The sequence below is a fragment of the Rhodamnia argentea genome, chromosome 8 (genome assembly GCF_020921035.1).
Source record: "Rhodamnia argentea isolate NSW1041297 chromosome 8, ASM2092103v1, whole genome shotgun sequence".
NCBI classification, from domain to species: Eukaryota; Viridiplantae; Streptophyta; class Magnoliopsida; order Myrtales; family Myrtaceae; genus Rhodamnia; species Rhodamnia argentea.
This window is the reverse complement of record NC_063157.1, coordinates 2188384-2206563: the sequence shown is the minus strand read 5'-3', so window position 1 is coordinate 2206563 and position 18180 is coordinate 2188384. Positions and strand designations below refer to the sequence as shown.

Sequence of the window (18180 nt, the reverse complement as noted above, 5' to 3'; positions counted from 1 at the left end):
TGCATCGCCTGCACTTTTTGCAGATAAGATGTTCAGACATTGTTTCCATTTGTTTGTACTCAACTGCCTTATCTGCCTCTGCTCAATATGATCCTTGTGGGTGTGGATTGGAAGACAATTGCCATGTCATTCAATGAATGAATGGAACAATTTCTCAAGAGCTCATGCCCAAATTAATCACCTACAAAACATGGGATTGAATGGGTTCATAGCGCACGTGACAAATGCAAATCGCGGATCGCGTAGTTAGCAGTCAAAATCAGAGGTAAGCGCAAAGTCAGCTGACGTCTAGTGGAGCTCAAAACCCTCCTATGCGCTAGAACACGTTTGAAAGCTGAATTAGGAGCGGCGCGTGAAGTTTGATTAATTGACCCCGATAATATGTTAGAAAGTGCAATTCAAAATCCTAAACTATTAAATGGTGGGAGACCACATGTTTATAGAAGTGACTTGGGATATGTTGATGACACACGAATTCCTTATTTAAGCGTCATTTGTAAGTTGGATTTTCAGACCTAGAAGGACTTTGTAGAAAAAGAGTATGAAAATAAGACATCAATCTTTTGAGGATACTACCACATCTTGGACATGTCAACTGTGGATAGAGTTGGTCTAAAATGGCCCATCAGAATCTCCATTGATGCAAGTTTAGCTTATGACGGAACTGGTAAGAACAAGAACGAAGTAACCACATACGGCCACAGTTCCTGAAAGGCACGTTTTGCTTGTAGGATGAAACATAACATTTGACTTCATAAATGATCCAAAACACCTGCACGAACTTTTGCCCGATCAACAAACATACTCACCATGAAATTGCTAGACTCGACGTTCGAACTCGAAATATAAAAAATTATAATGTTAGGATGTACGTATGAATTGTGTTAGAAAAGTTTCACTTCGAAAAACTGATGTGGTCTTGAACAATTATTATATCATTGTCGGCTCATAACTCATTGACTTATGCTTTTCAAGACAGGTGAGTCCAATTGAATGTGTTGACGGGCTCGGACTTAGGCTCCCTCTTGACTTTCTTTAAAAAAAAATTGAAATTTGATTTATTTTTTCTTTCTTTTTCTCCTTTTATTTTGGCCAGCACCATGATCCGGCAAAGGCCATGATCCTTGATGGCGCTCATCCAATGGATGGCAAGGGATTGCTGGCCCTCGCCGGCCAAAAGGAAAAGAAGAAAAAAAAAATGAAAATTCATCTTTTTAAAAATCATTAAAAATGTCCACGTCGGCGGCGCCACAGGCTAGTTGTCCGCATTAGCGATATCCTCAAAATTGATTGAATTGACTCAATTGGCACAAATACAAAAAATTTGAAATTAATTCGGCACAAATGTAATAGGTTCATGACTTTTTTGGTACTTTTTCCAATCCCGTTGATCACGTCACATGCCACATTGGTTTGCATGGACGCAAATCTAAAGGTGGGTATTTTGTCCTCCGGTCAAATCTCGTGGAATTTTTTGAATCGTCTGAAAATTGGAGGTATTTTTTATCCCATGTTGAAAGTTCACGAGTCTTTCTGGAATATTACCCACAGAATCCAGTTACTCAGTGGATGCTAGATACTTACGAACCAGGCAGATGTATATATGACAACTTTTATTTTTATTTTCCCTTTTGAGGTGAAGACCAGATGTTTCGGTTCAGTTCTTCATGATACGCGGCCTTGATCTGTGTGTGCTTCTTGTTAGGACAGAACATTCACGATTCCTCTTGCTGAACAAATTTACAGGTACAGCTAGCGAAACCGTACGTTAAGGGAGTTCCCACTTAGTCACCTATACATTGCTTATGCCCCGCCAGTGCTAAAGCCCATCTAAATCGTCGAATTCGTATTCATCGTAAGAGAAAGGCAGAGATTCTCATCCTGATATAGGCCAACCAAGAATCCTGTCCTTCACGTGATGAGCCTTCGGCTACGCATGGTAACCATTATGTTCCGGAAAATTGATTCCGATTAAAATGACTTTTTCCGATTCCGTTTCCGGATGAGTTTTGGAGAATCAAAACGCGTTTGATAACTGCCCAAAATTTCTGTTCCTGGAATAGAAACGCATTTGATAACTGCACAAAATTTTTATTTCAAAAAACTGTTTCTCTTCCTAATTTTTTTCATTTAAGTCAAATAACTATGTAATTACTTTATAAAATTTCATTCTAAATTGAAGACTAATTTTCAATGCACACTAAAATAATTTAAAATACATTATTTTTTTAGCATGTTATAAATGAAACACAAAATTTAATACATTACATTTGAAGTTCGATTGAAGCATGAGAAAGTTCCCATATTAAGAACTCATTTTTTCTTTAAATATTGCGTTATCCAAAATACATACAAACATAACAACCGAATAATCAAATTATTCAACGACAAAAAAAAAAAAAATTATCCTCCTTGATACGAAGTACAAGTTCTTCACTATCATTTGGCAGCTTCTATCCTAAATCCAAGTGGGTGTTTAGCTTCAGCTCTACGTGCAAATGCTTACATTTTGTGACGCACCATTACGAGTATATATGTTATCATCCACATGTTGGATGCCATCATCTTCTGTGACATTTTTTCCGGAAGAGTGAAATCTATGAAATCTAGGAAATTTAGGCCCAAATTTATGAAAATGAGGTCAACTAGCCTAATATAAGCTTATTCTATTTTTAGGAATTTTCTAAATTTTTGGTGATTTTTTAAAAAATTTCCAATTTTTTTAATTTTTTTAATTTTTTTTATTAGTTTAAGAAAAAAGTGACCAGAAATCTGAAAGGGAAAAGTAAGAAATGTAAGACTTCATTTTGTTTTGTGATTCTCAAAAGTGTTTCTTTTTCCGTAACCAATTTTTTTTTTTGTTCTGGATTTTACTTTAAAACCGATTCCGATTCTTTAAAACTAATTCTGAGAACATAATCAAAATCAAATTTATTTGCGTTACCAAACGCGATTCTCATCCTTTTTTGTTCTTAGAATCAGAATCAGAGAATGAGAATGGTTACCATGCAGGCCCTTACTTACGTTACATTGTCCACCGACTGAAATCGAAGTGATGAACACTGACCGAAAGCACAAAAAAGGATGAGTAAGTGTTGATTTAAGGAACCTGTTTTGCACTCAGGTGTTAAGTTCGGTCACACAATTCATCAACATCATACACGATTCGATCACCCAATTCGATGTATGTACAGAACTACCATTGTGACGAAAAATAAGAAGAGTTTTCCGACGTCCTGCATTCTGGAAATTCAGCCAGAGCTCTCTCAAATTAAGGTACGGAGCAAGGGCTTTCCCCCCGTCTTATTGTTTTGGTTACCGGATTGCAAAGAAGTGGGATAGTCATTGAGGATCAATGTAAATTGCTTGCCATAGAAAAAGAAGACCCTACCTTCAAGGAATTGGGTTAAGTCCTGTCACGATTCCCACAAAGAAACAAAGTTCAGCAAAATTTGAAAACAGGTTGCGAATAGGGACTATAGGAGGAGAGGAGAGGAGAGGAGAGGAGAGGAGAGGTGAATTCTATTCTACTGCTATTAATAGTTTTCCAAACACTGCTGACAAGGTAAAGCAACACGGATACAAATTATCACCGAAGGTACTTTTTTGTAACATACATCTGTGCTAGAAGCCTTGACTCCGGTTTTTCAGCTCCAGGGCCGTCCCGTACCGTAACCTCTACCACGATCTCTGAATCCTCCATGACCTGTGCAGCGGGGTTGCAAGAGAAGCCGCACTCAGCAACAAAACCATAGTACAACTTGCATGAGTTTTTCTTTTCTTCTTTTTTTTCTTTTGCAAAACCAGAGGTGTTTTTGAGGGGGTTGGTTTAATTTGCATGCACATTTGTACATGTATTTGCGACCTTCTGGCTGGTTTTTCCAACATACCCATAAAAAATACAACAAGAAGCTCAGAAAGAGAGGCATCATTTTATGACAGAAGCCATCGACTCTCTATGGAGGAACCACTAGACAGTAGTTTGCTCTAATGCCTCAACACTGACATCATGTATCGCCTGTGGAACCGGGGAAAGATTACCCCAGAGACTTGGTTCTCGATATTAACCCAGAGACTTGGTTCTCGATGACTGCAGGCTTAGTCTAACTGGCCATCGAGCAACAACCTGAAAGAGTACCAACCACGCTTTTCCCCCATCTACCTTCCCTTAATAGGAACCATCTAGCTTGGAGTTGCAAATTGCACATCCCAATCTTCTAACAGCATTGAGTTGCTCTGCTCTCACCAAGATTGCAGCCCATTCAAGAGAACCACCTCTAAAGGAGCCTAAGAACAATCTCTCTTGCCCTCACTCTCCCTCACAGACAAACATGCAAAAAAGGAAAACAAAGGGAAACAGGGATTTCACAGTAACAAACCTGGAGGGGGAGGCGCAGCACGCCCCATGGCTGCCAAATCAGGACTGACCTTCTGCCCAGCTTCCTCAAGGATGGAAATCAATTCTTTTGCAAACCTCGCATTTGCAGCTGTGAAGAAAGTATATGCTGTCCCTTTGGCCCCCGCCCTTCCAGTACGACCAATGCGGTGGACATAATCCTCAAGTGAGCCAGGAAAATCATAATTGATCACGTACTTCACATCCTTTACATCTGCAAGGTAGAAGATAACAGTAAGCTACTGCTTATCTATAGGCAACCTACCTATCCATACAAGATCGTGAGGAAAAGCACAGCAACGCGCACATCCTATCAGAAGGCTTAACTATCAAATGGCCGTGATCAATGACTATGTGCCATTATTTCCACAATAGAAAGAAAAAAGTAAAAAGACGAGCAAATATGCAAGTAATGCTAAACAGACAGTTGTATGTATTAGTAATGAACAAAGATGGCATCCCTGTGTCTGAAATAAACAAAAGGAGAGGATTTGAGAAAATAACTAGTGAAAACTAACATTCAAGATGAAGAGAAGAGATTAAAGTTAAATAGATAACACAAAGATGCTTACTAAAGTGGGAATCATTTAATGTCAAAGTGTCTTCACCCCATCAACTAGGTGAAAAGCACCAGAGTATGCAAAGCTAGCATGAAGATATCCATACATTGTGAAAAAAATGTCCATGTCACAACCAAATACTTGCAAATCAGGATAACCAACAAAGTGTGGGGACCAAACAGCTACTGCAGATTCAGGTACCGTGGTAACTCTTTGCACTAGGTATTGAACAAGAACACAAACCTAGACCACGCGCAGCGACATCGGTTGCAGTCATTATAGGACTTTTGCCTGCTTTGAACTCAGAGAGGACCCAATCCCTTTCTGCTTGACTTTTATCCCCATGGATTGAGAGAGCTGGCCAACCATCCATACGCAGTTGCCGAGTTATCTGATCACACCCTTTCTTCGTATCCATGAATATAAGTATTCGGCTTCCATCCATAATATCCTCCAGCAAATTTACCAATCTGTGTACGAGACAAATAGCTTTTGCATCAATTAATCTTAGGTGATGTAATCGAGTACATAATAATATTAACTGGTAAATTGCATTCCCTACTTGTTATATTTTTTATTTTCAGGGACAATATCAACAATCTGGCGTATTGCATGGTTGGCCTTCAAATCTTCAGAACCTATTATCACCTGCGAAGGGGAAAAATAATGGGACGTTCAATCCAACTAAAGTCGACAACCCGAAAAAAGAGGTCGGGGTAAGATTGTCGTAACCTTCTGGTATCAAGTGACCAACTATTTCACCACCGTTCCAATTGGAAAATTGATTCAGATATGCTATATTAGGTGAAGCAGTTACATCGCACTGAACATATGCTGAGAAATCTCACCTTGTATGGATTATAGAGGAACTGCCTTGCTAATTGTTCGACCTCCTTTGGCCAGGTAGCACTCCAATACAAAGTCTGACGATCCAGGCGAATCTGCATGAATGGCCAAACCAATAAAACAACATCATAGTTTAGTCTCTGTGTAGGCGTTTGTATGTGCCATTGTGCCTGAAGAAGGAGAAGAGTAAGATTATGCAAAACACAACACTGCCAAAATAGTGACAGCAGATAAACCTGCGAAATAAGTTTCCTTATTTGAGGCTCGAATCCCATGTCTAGCATCCGATCAGCTTCATCCAACACGAGGTAGGTTACTCTTCTCAGGTTTGTATGATGTGACTCCAGCATATCAATCAACCTTCCTGGTGTAGCAATCACTATTTCGACGCCTGTGACACAGAGACAAATTACAAGTAGAATTGCTTTAGGACGCAGGAGACTCCCGCTCTTGGAAAATGGGGAAAAAGAGAACAAATTTAAATTCAATTACCAAATGATGTACAGTTTATGAAAGCCCCGCCTCTTCAGATCAGCATAACTTTAATCTAATCACCACCTACCTTTCTGGAGATCACGCACTTGAGGACCCTTTGGAACCCCACCATATATGCATGTATTTTTTATCCTTGATGATGCACCAAATTTTGTAGCTTCCTGCTGTATTTGAACAGCCAGTTCACGAGTTGGGGCCAACACTAACACAATGGGGCCATCTCCTGGGGCTGATAAGAAAGAGAAGTTATGTGAGCTAGGTTGGGATTAAAGAGGGTTAACAAAACAGAAGTCTTCACTAAAATACTCACCCAAAATTGGTTGTGCATTAACATGGACAATTGCAGGCAATAGGTAGGCAAGTGTCTTTCCCGACCCTGTTTCGGCAATACCAATTAGGTCACGGCCCTTAAGAGCCATTGGCCATCCTTGAGATTGAATTGGTGTAGGTTCGACAAAGCCAGCTTTTGCAATTTCTTGCATGACATAATCTGGAGTATATGAAGAGAAAGTAGCAAATAAAAAGCTGTACCGGGTCTTTCAAAGTACAAGATTGCTTAGTAGACAAATTAAGTGCTTCTATGGGACTTGAAAGATGCGGAATGGAAGAGCCCACGGAAGCCCTGCATTCTCTCCTTTAGTGTCATCAATGAATATGATAGAATTTCTTCATATCCAGAAGTATTGCAAACAGAACATTGAGACCAGAGACAGCACCAGGACATTGTCCACAGTTTATTTCTCAACCAACGTTATGAACTTTTTTCGAATAATTTGGTGTGAAAGAGATCTCAAATCAACAATTTGACCAATCCAGTGTTCATTTTGAAAGTGTTCATGAATAGATGAGAAATAAAAACATTTCACTGTCTCTCCTTCAAACCAATTCTGAAATTCTCCATGGAACAAAAAACAAAAGTTATACGAACAATCCACTGAATTAGAAGGTTCCCTAATAATATGAATGCTTTGCCCCATGCTCCCCCCTTCTTTCTTCCACACACACACACACACACACAAAATTCTAAAAGCTCCATGCTAACATTAAAATAACCCTCCAACGAATCACCTTGTGGAATTCACGTGATCAATTGCCATCGAAATCCAAATTTTAGACAACTAAGAAAACTTACCTGGAAAGCCAACATCTTCAAAACTTTTAACAGGCTTTGGGACATCTTGGCCTTCCACAGTAATTTCCCTTCTTTTCCTGTAATCCTCAACATCTCTATCTGACATAGCAGCCACAGATGGAGACTCGACATAGAAGTTCTTCTCGAAAGGAGTCAAACCATCCAAATCTGTCCTCCTCGGTGACTCAACACCATCGTAATCCTTTCTACCTGCTGAAGACCGGAGTGGGGCACCATAGCTAGGAGCTCCACCAAACCCAGAATCACTACAAAAACACAGACAACCACAGTAAACAAATGTCTATCACAACATCTGATTAATTAACTTGTTGTTGTAGCCTGCTAAAGTCCTACTGCAATAACCGTAATCTAAAGCAAACTGCTCATCGATCGATCATGGTCTTCAAAAAGGCTCGAAAATCATACCACCGATAAAATTTCAGCAAGGCTATGTATAGAACATAGAAGTGCAATTCACTATCCGCAAAAAGTACACTTTAATAGACTGTTAACCAGAACAGTTCAATCGTAGCGCGAAGTCACGGGAGCAAAGTTCCAAACTCTGCCAAGCGAGCTCAACTCCACGGGGGACCGAGAGTCGCCCAAGCCATAGGATAAAGTCAAACTAACAACTACGCACGGGCAGAGCTCGGCGGCAACTCCTAATCAAGTCAAAAACCGGCCGAGACTAAAATAATCGCAGCACACCCGCCAGCGAGCGGCATATGAAAGGCGAACGCAATGTAGAACCAATAGAAATGCTTTCGAAGCGAACGGGGGAAGTGACTTATCGTTACCTTTTCCGGTCGCGGTAGGAGGTGGGGTCGCCGGACCGACTGTCGTAGCGGCTCATCCTGCGTCGCAATCCGAGGAGGCGCCCGCCGGAAGAGGCTGCGGAATTAGGGTTTGCGAACAGGGCGAGGGACAGGGGGGATGAGACTTTCCGGGAGAGAGAAGCGAAATGGAAGGAATCAGAGCGAGCGTGAAGAAGAAGATGATGAATTCGCCCTCCTCTTCTCTCTCTCTCTCTCTGACCTCGAATAGTTAAGCCGTGGTTAGCAAGCGACGAGTGGCTGCGGCCGCAAGTCGGTGGTTCCGAAGCCCCCACCTCCGAAGTGCGATCGTTAGGACTCGAAGCGACCTGATGTCTGAAATTTTATCATTTGAACCTAAAAAAAAAAAAAAAATTATAAAAACTATAAGCTCAGAAGCATCTATATAAATACACGACACGACGCGTCGACATATTATTTTTTAAAATAATAAAAAATTTTGATACACTGACACATTTATATTAAATAAAGTGGTGAGTTTCTTCGTCTTCTGTTGAGGATTCATGATTAGCTTTTTTTTTTTTATGGCAAGGTATATTAATTTTGGGATAGTTAGGTATACGATCGAAGTGTAGATATTTTTTTTTATAAATTTATATTTAAATTTATCATTTATTGAAAATGTTTAAAATTAATTACGTGCATGACGAAATAACTGTCGGGATGCTAGATTCACGCGTCGTTGGCGTGTCTAGAGAGCTAACCATGTGTCGGTGGTATGTCGAAGAGTGTCGGGATATCGGAGAGTGTCAGACACTATTTGACACAGAGACCCTCGGAGAGTATTGGTGCTTCATAGCCAATAAGCTAAAAATAATAATTTCTTTCTCATTTTCCCACCAAAATTTAAAATTACTGCTTATTTTGAAAAAAAAAATAATTATATGTGAAGCTCGATTTGTGGGGTCGAATTAAAAAAAAAGTCGAAGTGTGTGAACTATAAGATTTCGATTAAATGGAATAGAAGAATCGAAAATCAAATTCTTATTTATTTTTTCTTGGGTTTTTGACAAGCGGGTCCATCGGGTTGGGGGACCCGAACCCATCTTCCAGTGTTAGCTTCCAAACTTTATTTTCCATGCAAATAACAATCCTTCGAAAACTATCATGCATGCAAAAAGAAGAGTTCCGTCTTTCTTGATTGCACTGCAACTTTTGTCGTAAGTAATTACATATAATGTTGTACCACATCTTTCATAAAAAAGATGACATATATTCGGTAGATATGAGAGTAATACGCGTTTCGATAAGTATTAAGGATAACCCATTTTCGCTGGAGATACGTCTTACCAATGCAAAACTTTAGAATCCTTACAAAAAGAATATTTTCTTAGAGAAATTGATACGGAATCTTAAATTTTGTCAATACCACTAAGTCGCATTTTAAATGGCAATTACATGTATGATAAATTGACAGTGGATGATATAGCCCATAAAAAAGAAGAGAAACAACATGGACGAAATCGAAACAACATGGTCAAAATCGAAACAATTTGTGCTAAAGTAAAAATAAGAAGAGGATTAATCATTTTTCTCGATCGAGACAATGTATAGCCTATGTTGTGCACGTGCATCGCACTAGGTTGGATGGTCGGGCATAGAAGAAAATGTAATGGTATTATTACCTAGTTATTCAATAGGATATATTGATAATATTAATCGCTTGTTGATAACGATAGAATCTATCACCTGTCATGTTTTTTTTTTATTCATTCTCGTGTTGCCATAGATTATCAAAAGCACATGTTAATAAAATTGATCTATAAACGTAAAATTGATATATAAATGGTACTTCTTAAGCTATGTAAATAACATTAAACGAGCAATGTAAGTTGAAAAGCTTGATATAAAATATATGCATAATCTCAACATAAACTTCTTTTGTCGCGGAGTAAATGCTGGAGCTCAAAAGTTGCATGCATTCATATTAGAGGCGATCAATTAGGTTACGCCGAACTTATTGCATAGGATTGCCCATATTAAAAGCTTAAATGTAAAAAACATTAAGTAGTTATGAAATCCACCCCAAAGTTTTTATGTCGCCAAGTTCACACAATCGCATCTATTTTATATATGCGAATTAAAGAAATAACAATGTGTTATATTATTGGCTAATGAGATTATCACACGTTACAAGACCAAAAAAAAAGAGGGTGAAATTATGCAAAGGAAAGTAGAAGCCACGGTGATCAATGGATTAAATAGTTATGAAAACTATTCTTATTTGAATTTGTTAATTCATGCATTCGTTCTCAAATCGTTGCGTTTAAGAATGTGTAGTTAAATGACTTTTGGGAAAGAAAGGTGAGAGGTCAATCGAAAACACATGCATCCTTTTTGCATTAAGTGGAAGAAAGTAAACTTTGCTAATATGAGTTATTTATTCAATAGAAATTACGAGATATGATTAACACGTGAACATGCAAATAAACAATAAGTTTTCGTCGGAAATTTACGAAGCTCATATCTCGCCGTATTATTATTAATACCGATAATCGAGAATTTAAAATAGCATTTTCTTCTCTCGGAAAAACAGTTCAACAAAAAATTTCTAAACACTTTTAAGTAGGGAAAATTCTAAATAAAGAACTGAAATATCATTATTTTCTCAAATAAAGATTTAAAGTGCCATTATTTTGTCAAATAATAACATGAAGTGAATATTATTTCAAGTAAGGTTTGAAGTGACCATATGAGTCCGAAAAATGGGACTCACTTTACCGGCTAGTCAAGGGCATTTTAATAATTTACTTTGTTTTCTTTTTCTATTTTCAATAAATTAAGAAAGCTCAAAGTTCAAAATTTTTTTATTACTTCTTTAACTTTTAATATTTATTTTAATTTAGCTAAAAATTAATTTAAAATTATGTTTTGACGAAAATGCCTTTATCGATCGGAATATTCAACCGGCCGACAAGGTGAGACATTTGTTTGAAACAACTATGGTAATTTCAGGTAATTATTTGCAATTATCATGCTGTTTCAGGTCTTTATTTGAAATAAAATTTATTTTAAATTTTTATTTAAGAAAATAAAGGCATTAAAATATTTTTGGAAAAAAAATTATTAATTGAAAATTTTCCATTTAAAGAATTTTCACGATTATTTTTGCTGACCATATCCAAGTCCGGTTTTCGACGATTTCTCCAAAAGGAATTGCACTTCCTCCTCAGAGAAAAGCACGCAGCTTTTTTTAACAACGAAGTCGTCATCCTCTTCCTCTGCCTCGAGCTAGGGTTCCGAATCGGTTGCTTGCATCTCGTCCTTCGCCGGTTCTTCATCATCTTCTTCATCTTTTTCCTCGACCAGTTTCCTTGGTCCTCCATGTGGAACGTGCGTTCGAGATCGCAAATCGCAGGCTGACGAGCGATCTTGGTAAACCCCGAGCGAAAGTAGGTGTACAGAACCGAACCGACCTGCGTTTCCTTTGTCATGAGCTGTACATTCTTCCAATTGCGATGTCTTAAATCTTCGAGGAGATCATTGGATTCGAGCTATTCGATTGCCTCACTGTTCTATTTGTCCGACACATCAACAATATATAAAATTGTTGCAGGTTGAAAATGGCAGGGAGGAATCGAGTGTTGCGCGAGCCGTTTAGTAGCCGGCGTGGTTACCCTCCTGAAGGCCCTTATGTCCGTGGTCCGCCTCTGCCTCGGCCGCCTCCTCCCCCTGCTTTGTTGGAGGAGGAGCTCGAGATGCAACACGCCGAGCTTCGGAGGGTGTTGGCGGATAACCGCAGGCTGGTTGAAGATCGGATTGCGCTGCAGCGGGAGCTTGGTGCTGCCAAGGAGGAGATTCATCGGATGAACCTTGTTATCGGAGATATCCGCGCAGAGCACGACATTCACTCGAGGGAGTTCATCGAGAAAGGTTTGAAGCTTGAAGCCGATCTTCGCGCGGCCGAGCCTTTGAAAAAGGAAGCTGGGCAGCTTCGTGCCGAAGTTCAGAAGCTGAATAACGTGAAGCAGGATCTTGCTGGGCAAGTTCAAAATCTGACGCAGGACGTTGCTAGATTGAAGGCTGAAAACAAGCAGATTTCTCTCTTGAGGGCGGAAATCGATGGTCTCAACCAGGAGCTCATGCATGCTAGGTTTGTATGCCTTCACTTATGGCGTTCTGGCTGATACCTACTCTAGTATGCAGTATATGGCTTGAAGTTCATTTGCTAGGTCGAACTTTATCAGATAGATATTGACGCTCAGAGTATTAAGAGAAGAATGTATTTCTGTAGATCTACTGTCGAATATGAGAGGAAAGCAAACATTGAATTGGTGGAACAAAGACAGGCAATGGAGAATACTTTGGTTTCTATGGCGCGGGAGGTCGAGAAGTTGCGTGCTGAACTCGCTGCTGGTGATGTCAGATCATGGGGTGCTGGTATGGCATCCTTCCCTCCCATTTGAGCGTCTTCTTAGAAATGAGAATGTTTTTCTTCTTTGATTTTCCTTGGCATAATTGTATTTATCTATGAATTCAAAAGTTTCCTAACAAAGTCAATTTGGTGCATTCCTTCGGTTGTATGTTGCCACTTCTGCTTTTGCCGTTGCGTTTTAGTAGGACTGCAATGCTGAAATTTATCTCGTGGCCTTACGGTGGACTATTGGTTTCGGTTTTTATCCAACATATTCCAACTATCTCAGTTTGTGGTGCCTTCAGGTGGAGGACCATATGGGAGGAAATTTAACACTGGGGAAGGGAGTTTCGCTGCACCATATGGGGATGGCTATGGTGTTCACCTGGTTTGTGCCCAATAAATTGTCGTTGCCCCCACGCATAATTGAACTTGTGAAGATTACCTTGTGGATATGGACAAGAAATTTCTGCATTTTGTAGGGTCAAAGGGTAATTATGTTTGCATCATTTAACATACCCTCCCTCTTTGGCAGGGTTCTGGTAACGGTCCTCTCTATGGTCCTGGATCTGCTTCACGGGGAGGACATGACAAGCCTCGCATTAATCGTCGTTGAGAGTTGGACGGTGATTGTTGTAACTGAATATGCACCACATGTCGTTTGCTGAGCAGTTGAAGGAGTTAATGGGAGGGAAGGCACAAATTTGTCAATTGGCACACCCCATGAGTAGTCTATTATCTGAATGCATCGTTAGTATCTTTAACTTCTTATCTAGGCATATCATGTTACTGTTTATAGTCTCAAAGGACATCAGTTATTGTTCTCTGTGTGTTTATGAGATTAATATGAATTCTCTAGAATCCATGTAAACTCAACAATCGTTCAGTTTTAATGTTGCTTTTTTTCAAACATTGGATATGCATCTTGGGTCTTTATGTACTACTTTTGCAGTCGAGGTCCAAGGTCTGATAAGCTGTGTACTTGCAAACTCGTTAGCTTGAAGAGTCTTATTGGTTGGTTGGTTTCTATTGGGAGCCTGTGTCTCACAACTCAGTCAAGTGGGTGTGTATCGAGGTTGCTGGATTTGGACATCCATAAGAAAAGGTGTCACAGAAATTGAAGACTGTTTCATCCAATGGTATACCACTAAGTTGATAACGAAGGAGGCAAAGTTTTCTCACCAAAGGCATTATTGTCCAAGATGCTGCAATCAGGGTCTCTGAAGATTCAAAATTTTGCTGGAGGCCCATTTGTGTTTCTTATTGGGGATCTATCCATTTAATTGCATACTTGACTGGCTAACAGTCTGACTTCTGTCTAAAGAGGACGACTTTAGCTCTCTGTGGTGATGTTTTTCTTGCGATGAAGTGCTTGCAGTCAATTAGCTAATAGGTTCTGGAGATTGCAGGTTAAGAATGGCTTCAAGCACCGCTCTGTGTATGATATAAGCATAAAAGCTTTTGGGATGTGCTTGTACTCGAATTCAGCTTTTTAAGGGAGTTTATTTGGAATTCTGTTGCTAGCAGTGGAGACTCTTTGCAGTTGAAAATTGTGATAGTTCGGAGTTTTATCAAATGTTATCATTGTTAGGAGATGCATCTCTGCATCTTTTAATGCAAGTTTTGTACTAGCGGTTTACAAGTATGAGGTCACAGCGTAAACTACCCCATTTGGTAAGACACAAGTGGAAAGGCCAAATGGGAAGGTTAGAACATGTTAAAGTGAAAGAATACGTCAAGGTCTCTTGCCTTGATTTGAAGTGTTTTCCTCTGACCATTTTTTAGGTAGCTATTGGAATATGCTTGGTGCACATTGGTGCATAGCATGCTTACTGGAGATGACTGTATTATGATAGACTATAGCGCAGAAGTTGCCAACTTGTTTTATTTGTAATATCTACGAAAAGGAAGCTTAGTAAGCTCCAATTGAAGTTGGTACAAGAAGGGGTGGTGCCCCATTAAGCATGTGAACGTTTTGGTACCTAAGTTGTCGGGGTTGTGCTGAATTGTTAATAGATTGGAATGCTGCTCCTTTGGTCAATTCATCTTTAGTTGCATGAAGTTGGCTAGGATGCTTGTCAGGAACTGGCACATTTTGAGTTTTTCTCTCCTCATTTTGTACATTGGAGATAGTGAAATAGATAATAGCACCTTCCACTGGAGATGTTGAAGAGACAATGGTCCAGGTTTCTAGTTAGGATTTCTGCTAGAGTTAGTTCATAGTGGGTTATGGTGGAGTTGTGAGAGTTCCACTTGAGAAGCGAAGCTGGAGCATGCTATGGTCCAATGGGAGAAACAGGCAAGGATGGTCCGATACCCTGTGTATGCTTCTGTGCATTCTGAGCACAGGAGGAGCTTCCTTAGTAGATTTTGGTGCTCTGGACACTGGAGAAGAGCATCTAATGCCATTATCTTCCCCTTAGGATGTTTGGGCCACATTTATTGTGGCACCCCATCTGATTTGATTGCGCCGTATTCTTGTTCTTTCTTTTTCCCAAGACACTACCTCGGGATCAAAAGTTACTTCTTTGTGGATTGAGGTGAACCTGCATTATCTTCCGAAATGCTACAAACTGGATTGGGTTCCACCTCCTATAGGCAAGTATTCTCTTTCGAACATGGATGCCACAGACATGGATTTCGTACCCTAATGTTTTCAGATGATTTATTTTAGCTATCCATCTGCTGCTGCTTTGTCATCCTATGAGCTGTGTAGTCCATTCTCTTTTTTTGGTTGTGCGCCATATTTGATATGCTCCTGCTGGTCAGTTGTCATTGTACCAATGTTTCAATGACATATGGACAGAAATAGGAACTTTCAAGATTGCATTTCCTTGTAGGACGGTGCTTGGATAGTAGAGTGGGAGTTATACATTTCGGGATGGTCCTAAGATGATGATACTGGTCCGTTAGGCATATAGAGTTTCTAAATTTGGCATTCGGCAGATAGGCTCAATAGTTTTCTTGTTTGAACCGTGTTAGAAATTCTTTCAGTGTCATCACTGTACTAGACACTGAATGCTGAAATATCCTCTGCCTCACCACTTAATACTTTGCAATAAATGGAGGCCCTTGAGTGATTAACAAATATTATAGTGGATGGTGCATATTTGTGGAACTTTCAAAAAGGTTTTCATGATTATCTTTGGGAAGGAATTGTTCATAATCTGGCAGAAGCAAGACTTTTCTTTTGGCCAGCAGCCACGAGCAAGATGAATAGAATCTTTTATACAGTAGGTTATGGCTTTAGGTTGAAATAGGCGATGCTCCTTTGGTTCTCCATGTGGGTTTCTTTTTTAATTGAGCGGATTGCATGGAAAATTGTTTCCAGCTACAAGGACAAAATATCTAGAACTCCAATAATTCTAGTCTATATATGCCCATCTTTTGAGCAATGGAGCCTCATGTAATTCTTGATTTGTGTTTGGAACCTCTGGAGAACAAGAGCTTTCTTGCATTTAGGAACACGCCTACAGGTGCTGCTTAGTCTGTCGTTTTACTTTGGTATAAGATTGTTGCCTTTTTGGTGAGCTTGTAAACAGCTTGTAGTAAGTTTTGCATTCTAAGTGTGTCAGAAAATTTGTCCTATTCAGTATGGCTAGTAGTTTCAGTATAAAATGAATGTGATCAGGTAGATGAAGCTGCATGGTTTCATTGTTTCAGTCTCATCGAGGATACTGAGGACTGCAGTTATCGGGGTTTTGCAGCAGTCTTGTGTGCTTGTGGCTAAATGTCTGGACAAATACATTTTTCATGAGAATAGTCTGGATGTCCCCTCATCCTATTGACACCTGTTGATGGTGTATCTTTAGAAACGAAAGGTCATCGAGTATTTTGTTTTGGTAGACACTTTACTGGGTAATACTGAAAGGCCTTTTGGTTTGATTATGAGAGGTGAATTTTCCCTAAATGCAATTGGAAGCATTAGCTCAGTGGCCTGTGGTCCGTGGAGAACTATCTACATATTAAGTTTGGAAGCAGGGGCAGTTTTATCTTTGTTTGGCAAAAGCGTTGTAGTTTACTGCTGCTATCACCCAGTAATAAGCACACAAGCACCTCACTTAAGCAGCATGATCTAAGCTACTGCGGCACCTGAATTGATTCGTCCAATTCAGGCTAGGGTTGCTAGATCACTTTGTAGTTACAATTTTGCACATGGTCTCCAATTCAATTCCTTTTTGTTGATACTTTCTTCTCTCTTTGGGTGGTATCTATACCAGATATTTCTGTTATACTGGATGTGTTAATGATCTATTTGCTTATCTCTCATTTCTCTTAAAACTTTCTTGTGCGTATTTGCAGATGGAGATACTTTCTTGCGATGCCCGACCTGGAGGATGTCACATTTTTCTGTTGGGGAGCCAAATGGGTTGGATGTCCATCCAATGACTATAGGTTAGACCTGAACCAACTGAACTTGTAATAATTCTTTTTGACTGTACGTGCACCATTTACAATAATAGGAAAATCCCATCTGACCTACAAACACAAAGAAGTTGGTTAAGGGCCTGCTAGTTTTTCAATATATTTTCTATTCATAGGAGCAGTGAAACTAGATACATTTTTTTGTCGACCCTCCCGCCGTCTCTTTCTCTCTCCTGATACGCATAGAAGATAGATGAGTTTTGCCTGAATGTGTGATGAAGACATTCCTATATGATGATTTGCGTTCTTTAACTCGAATCTGTATGATATCATTCTGGTGCCTTTCCTTAACATCTCAAATTTGCTCCTATAGTTGCCATATACTAATTACCTTGTTCTTTTTTGAAACCGTCACCTAAGGCAAAATTCTATGGCTGATATCTTTTTGGTGCCTTTCCTCATTATCTGTCTTCTTGTAAGAGTTGATATGTGGCAATTGCAAAGGTTTGTCATTGAGATGCATCCTGATGTCTATTTCGTTTGCTATCTTTTCTAAGTCCAGATTTTTTTTGTTGTTGTTCAACACAGTGGAAGAGTTCATTGGAACACAGTTGCTCTGCTTGTAGACTGCATACACACTTAAAAAGTTGTTCATACTAGCAGAGGGCATCATATATTCAGATTCTTCACAGCTGAAATTGCCAGATGATTACTGTTAGGATTGAGGCACAATAAGGTGCCTCTATGGAGGCAGTTTGATGAGGTGATGTATTTTTGGTCTTAGTTGCGAGATTGCAGTGACTGTTATTTTGGCTGATGCTTTCTCCTTGGTCACTGTCTATTTGTTCTCATTTTTCAAATCGGAGAAATTCAGGATGTGAAACTGTAAGAGGAGTTACTTGTACCTTACAAAGGTGGCCACATGAGAATAGATATGAAGTATTTAGTGATATATGATCTCTAGGAGAGGACCTTTGCTGTTGGCTGATCGAGCGAGAAATTCTCGTACTGTTATTCGGCTCTGCAAACAGTCAGGTACCAATCTTCATCACATAAAATACTGAGTCTTATGGTACTTTAGGGCAATCAACATTTGAGGTGCCTAGATATGCATTGTCCATTAAAAACAAAACAAAAGCGTAGGAATGTCGTAGAGATGTTGTCATCCCCATGGTTGTTCCGTGTGGGAGTTGCTGCTG

At 39.5% G+C, this 18180-nt stretch overlaps 2 protein-coding genes across 8 annotated transcripts; one reads left to right on the top strand and one right to left on the bottom strand.

Annotated features, from left to right (window-relative positions):
- Positions 1-3327: 3327 nt before the first annotated feature.
- On the bottom strand, positions 3328-8564 carry LOC115738048 (DEAD-box ATP-dependent RNA helicase 20). The gene is made up of 10 exons (XM_030670534.2): positions 8227-8564; positions 7430-7695; positions 6608-6787; positions 6365-6526; positions 6039-6193; positions 5805-5897; positions 5519-5604; positions 5200-5426; positions 4380-4610; positions 3328-3706 (listed from the first exon to the last, which is right to left on the bottom strand). The coding sequence occupies exons 1-10, from the start codon at positions 8280-8282 to the stop codon at positions 3648-3650; spliced, it is 1515 nt and encodes a 504-aa protein (XP_030526394.1). The 5' UTR covers positions 8283-8564; the 3' UTR covers positions 3328-3647.
- Positions 8565-11396: 2832 nt separating this feature from the next.
- Positions 11397-17975, top strand: LOC115737946 (protein FLX-like 3). Of its 7 annotated transcripts, none has more exons than XR_007199449.1 (7): positions 11404-11699; positions 11819-12355; positions 12497-12642; positions 12922-13004; positions 13152-13366; positions 16919-17011; positions 17576-17975. XR_007199449.1 is itself a non-coding variant. In XM_030670386.2 (5 exons), the coding sequence occupies exons 1-5, from the start codon at positions 11695-11697 to the stop codon at positions 13230-13232; spliced, it is 852 nt and encodes a 283-aa protein (XP_030526246.1). In that variant the 5' UTR covers positions 11397-11694; the 3' UTR covers positions 13233-13576. The 7 variants fall into 7 exon arrangements, 4 of the variants coding, with proteins under 4 accessions (XP_030526246.1, XP_048139398.1, XP_030526247.1 ...); XR_007199450.1 differs by having other exon boundaries at positions 17544-17975; XR_007199448.1 differs by having other exon boundaries at positions 16919-17975.
- Positions 17976-18180: the final 205 nt, after the last annotated feature.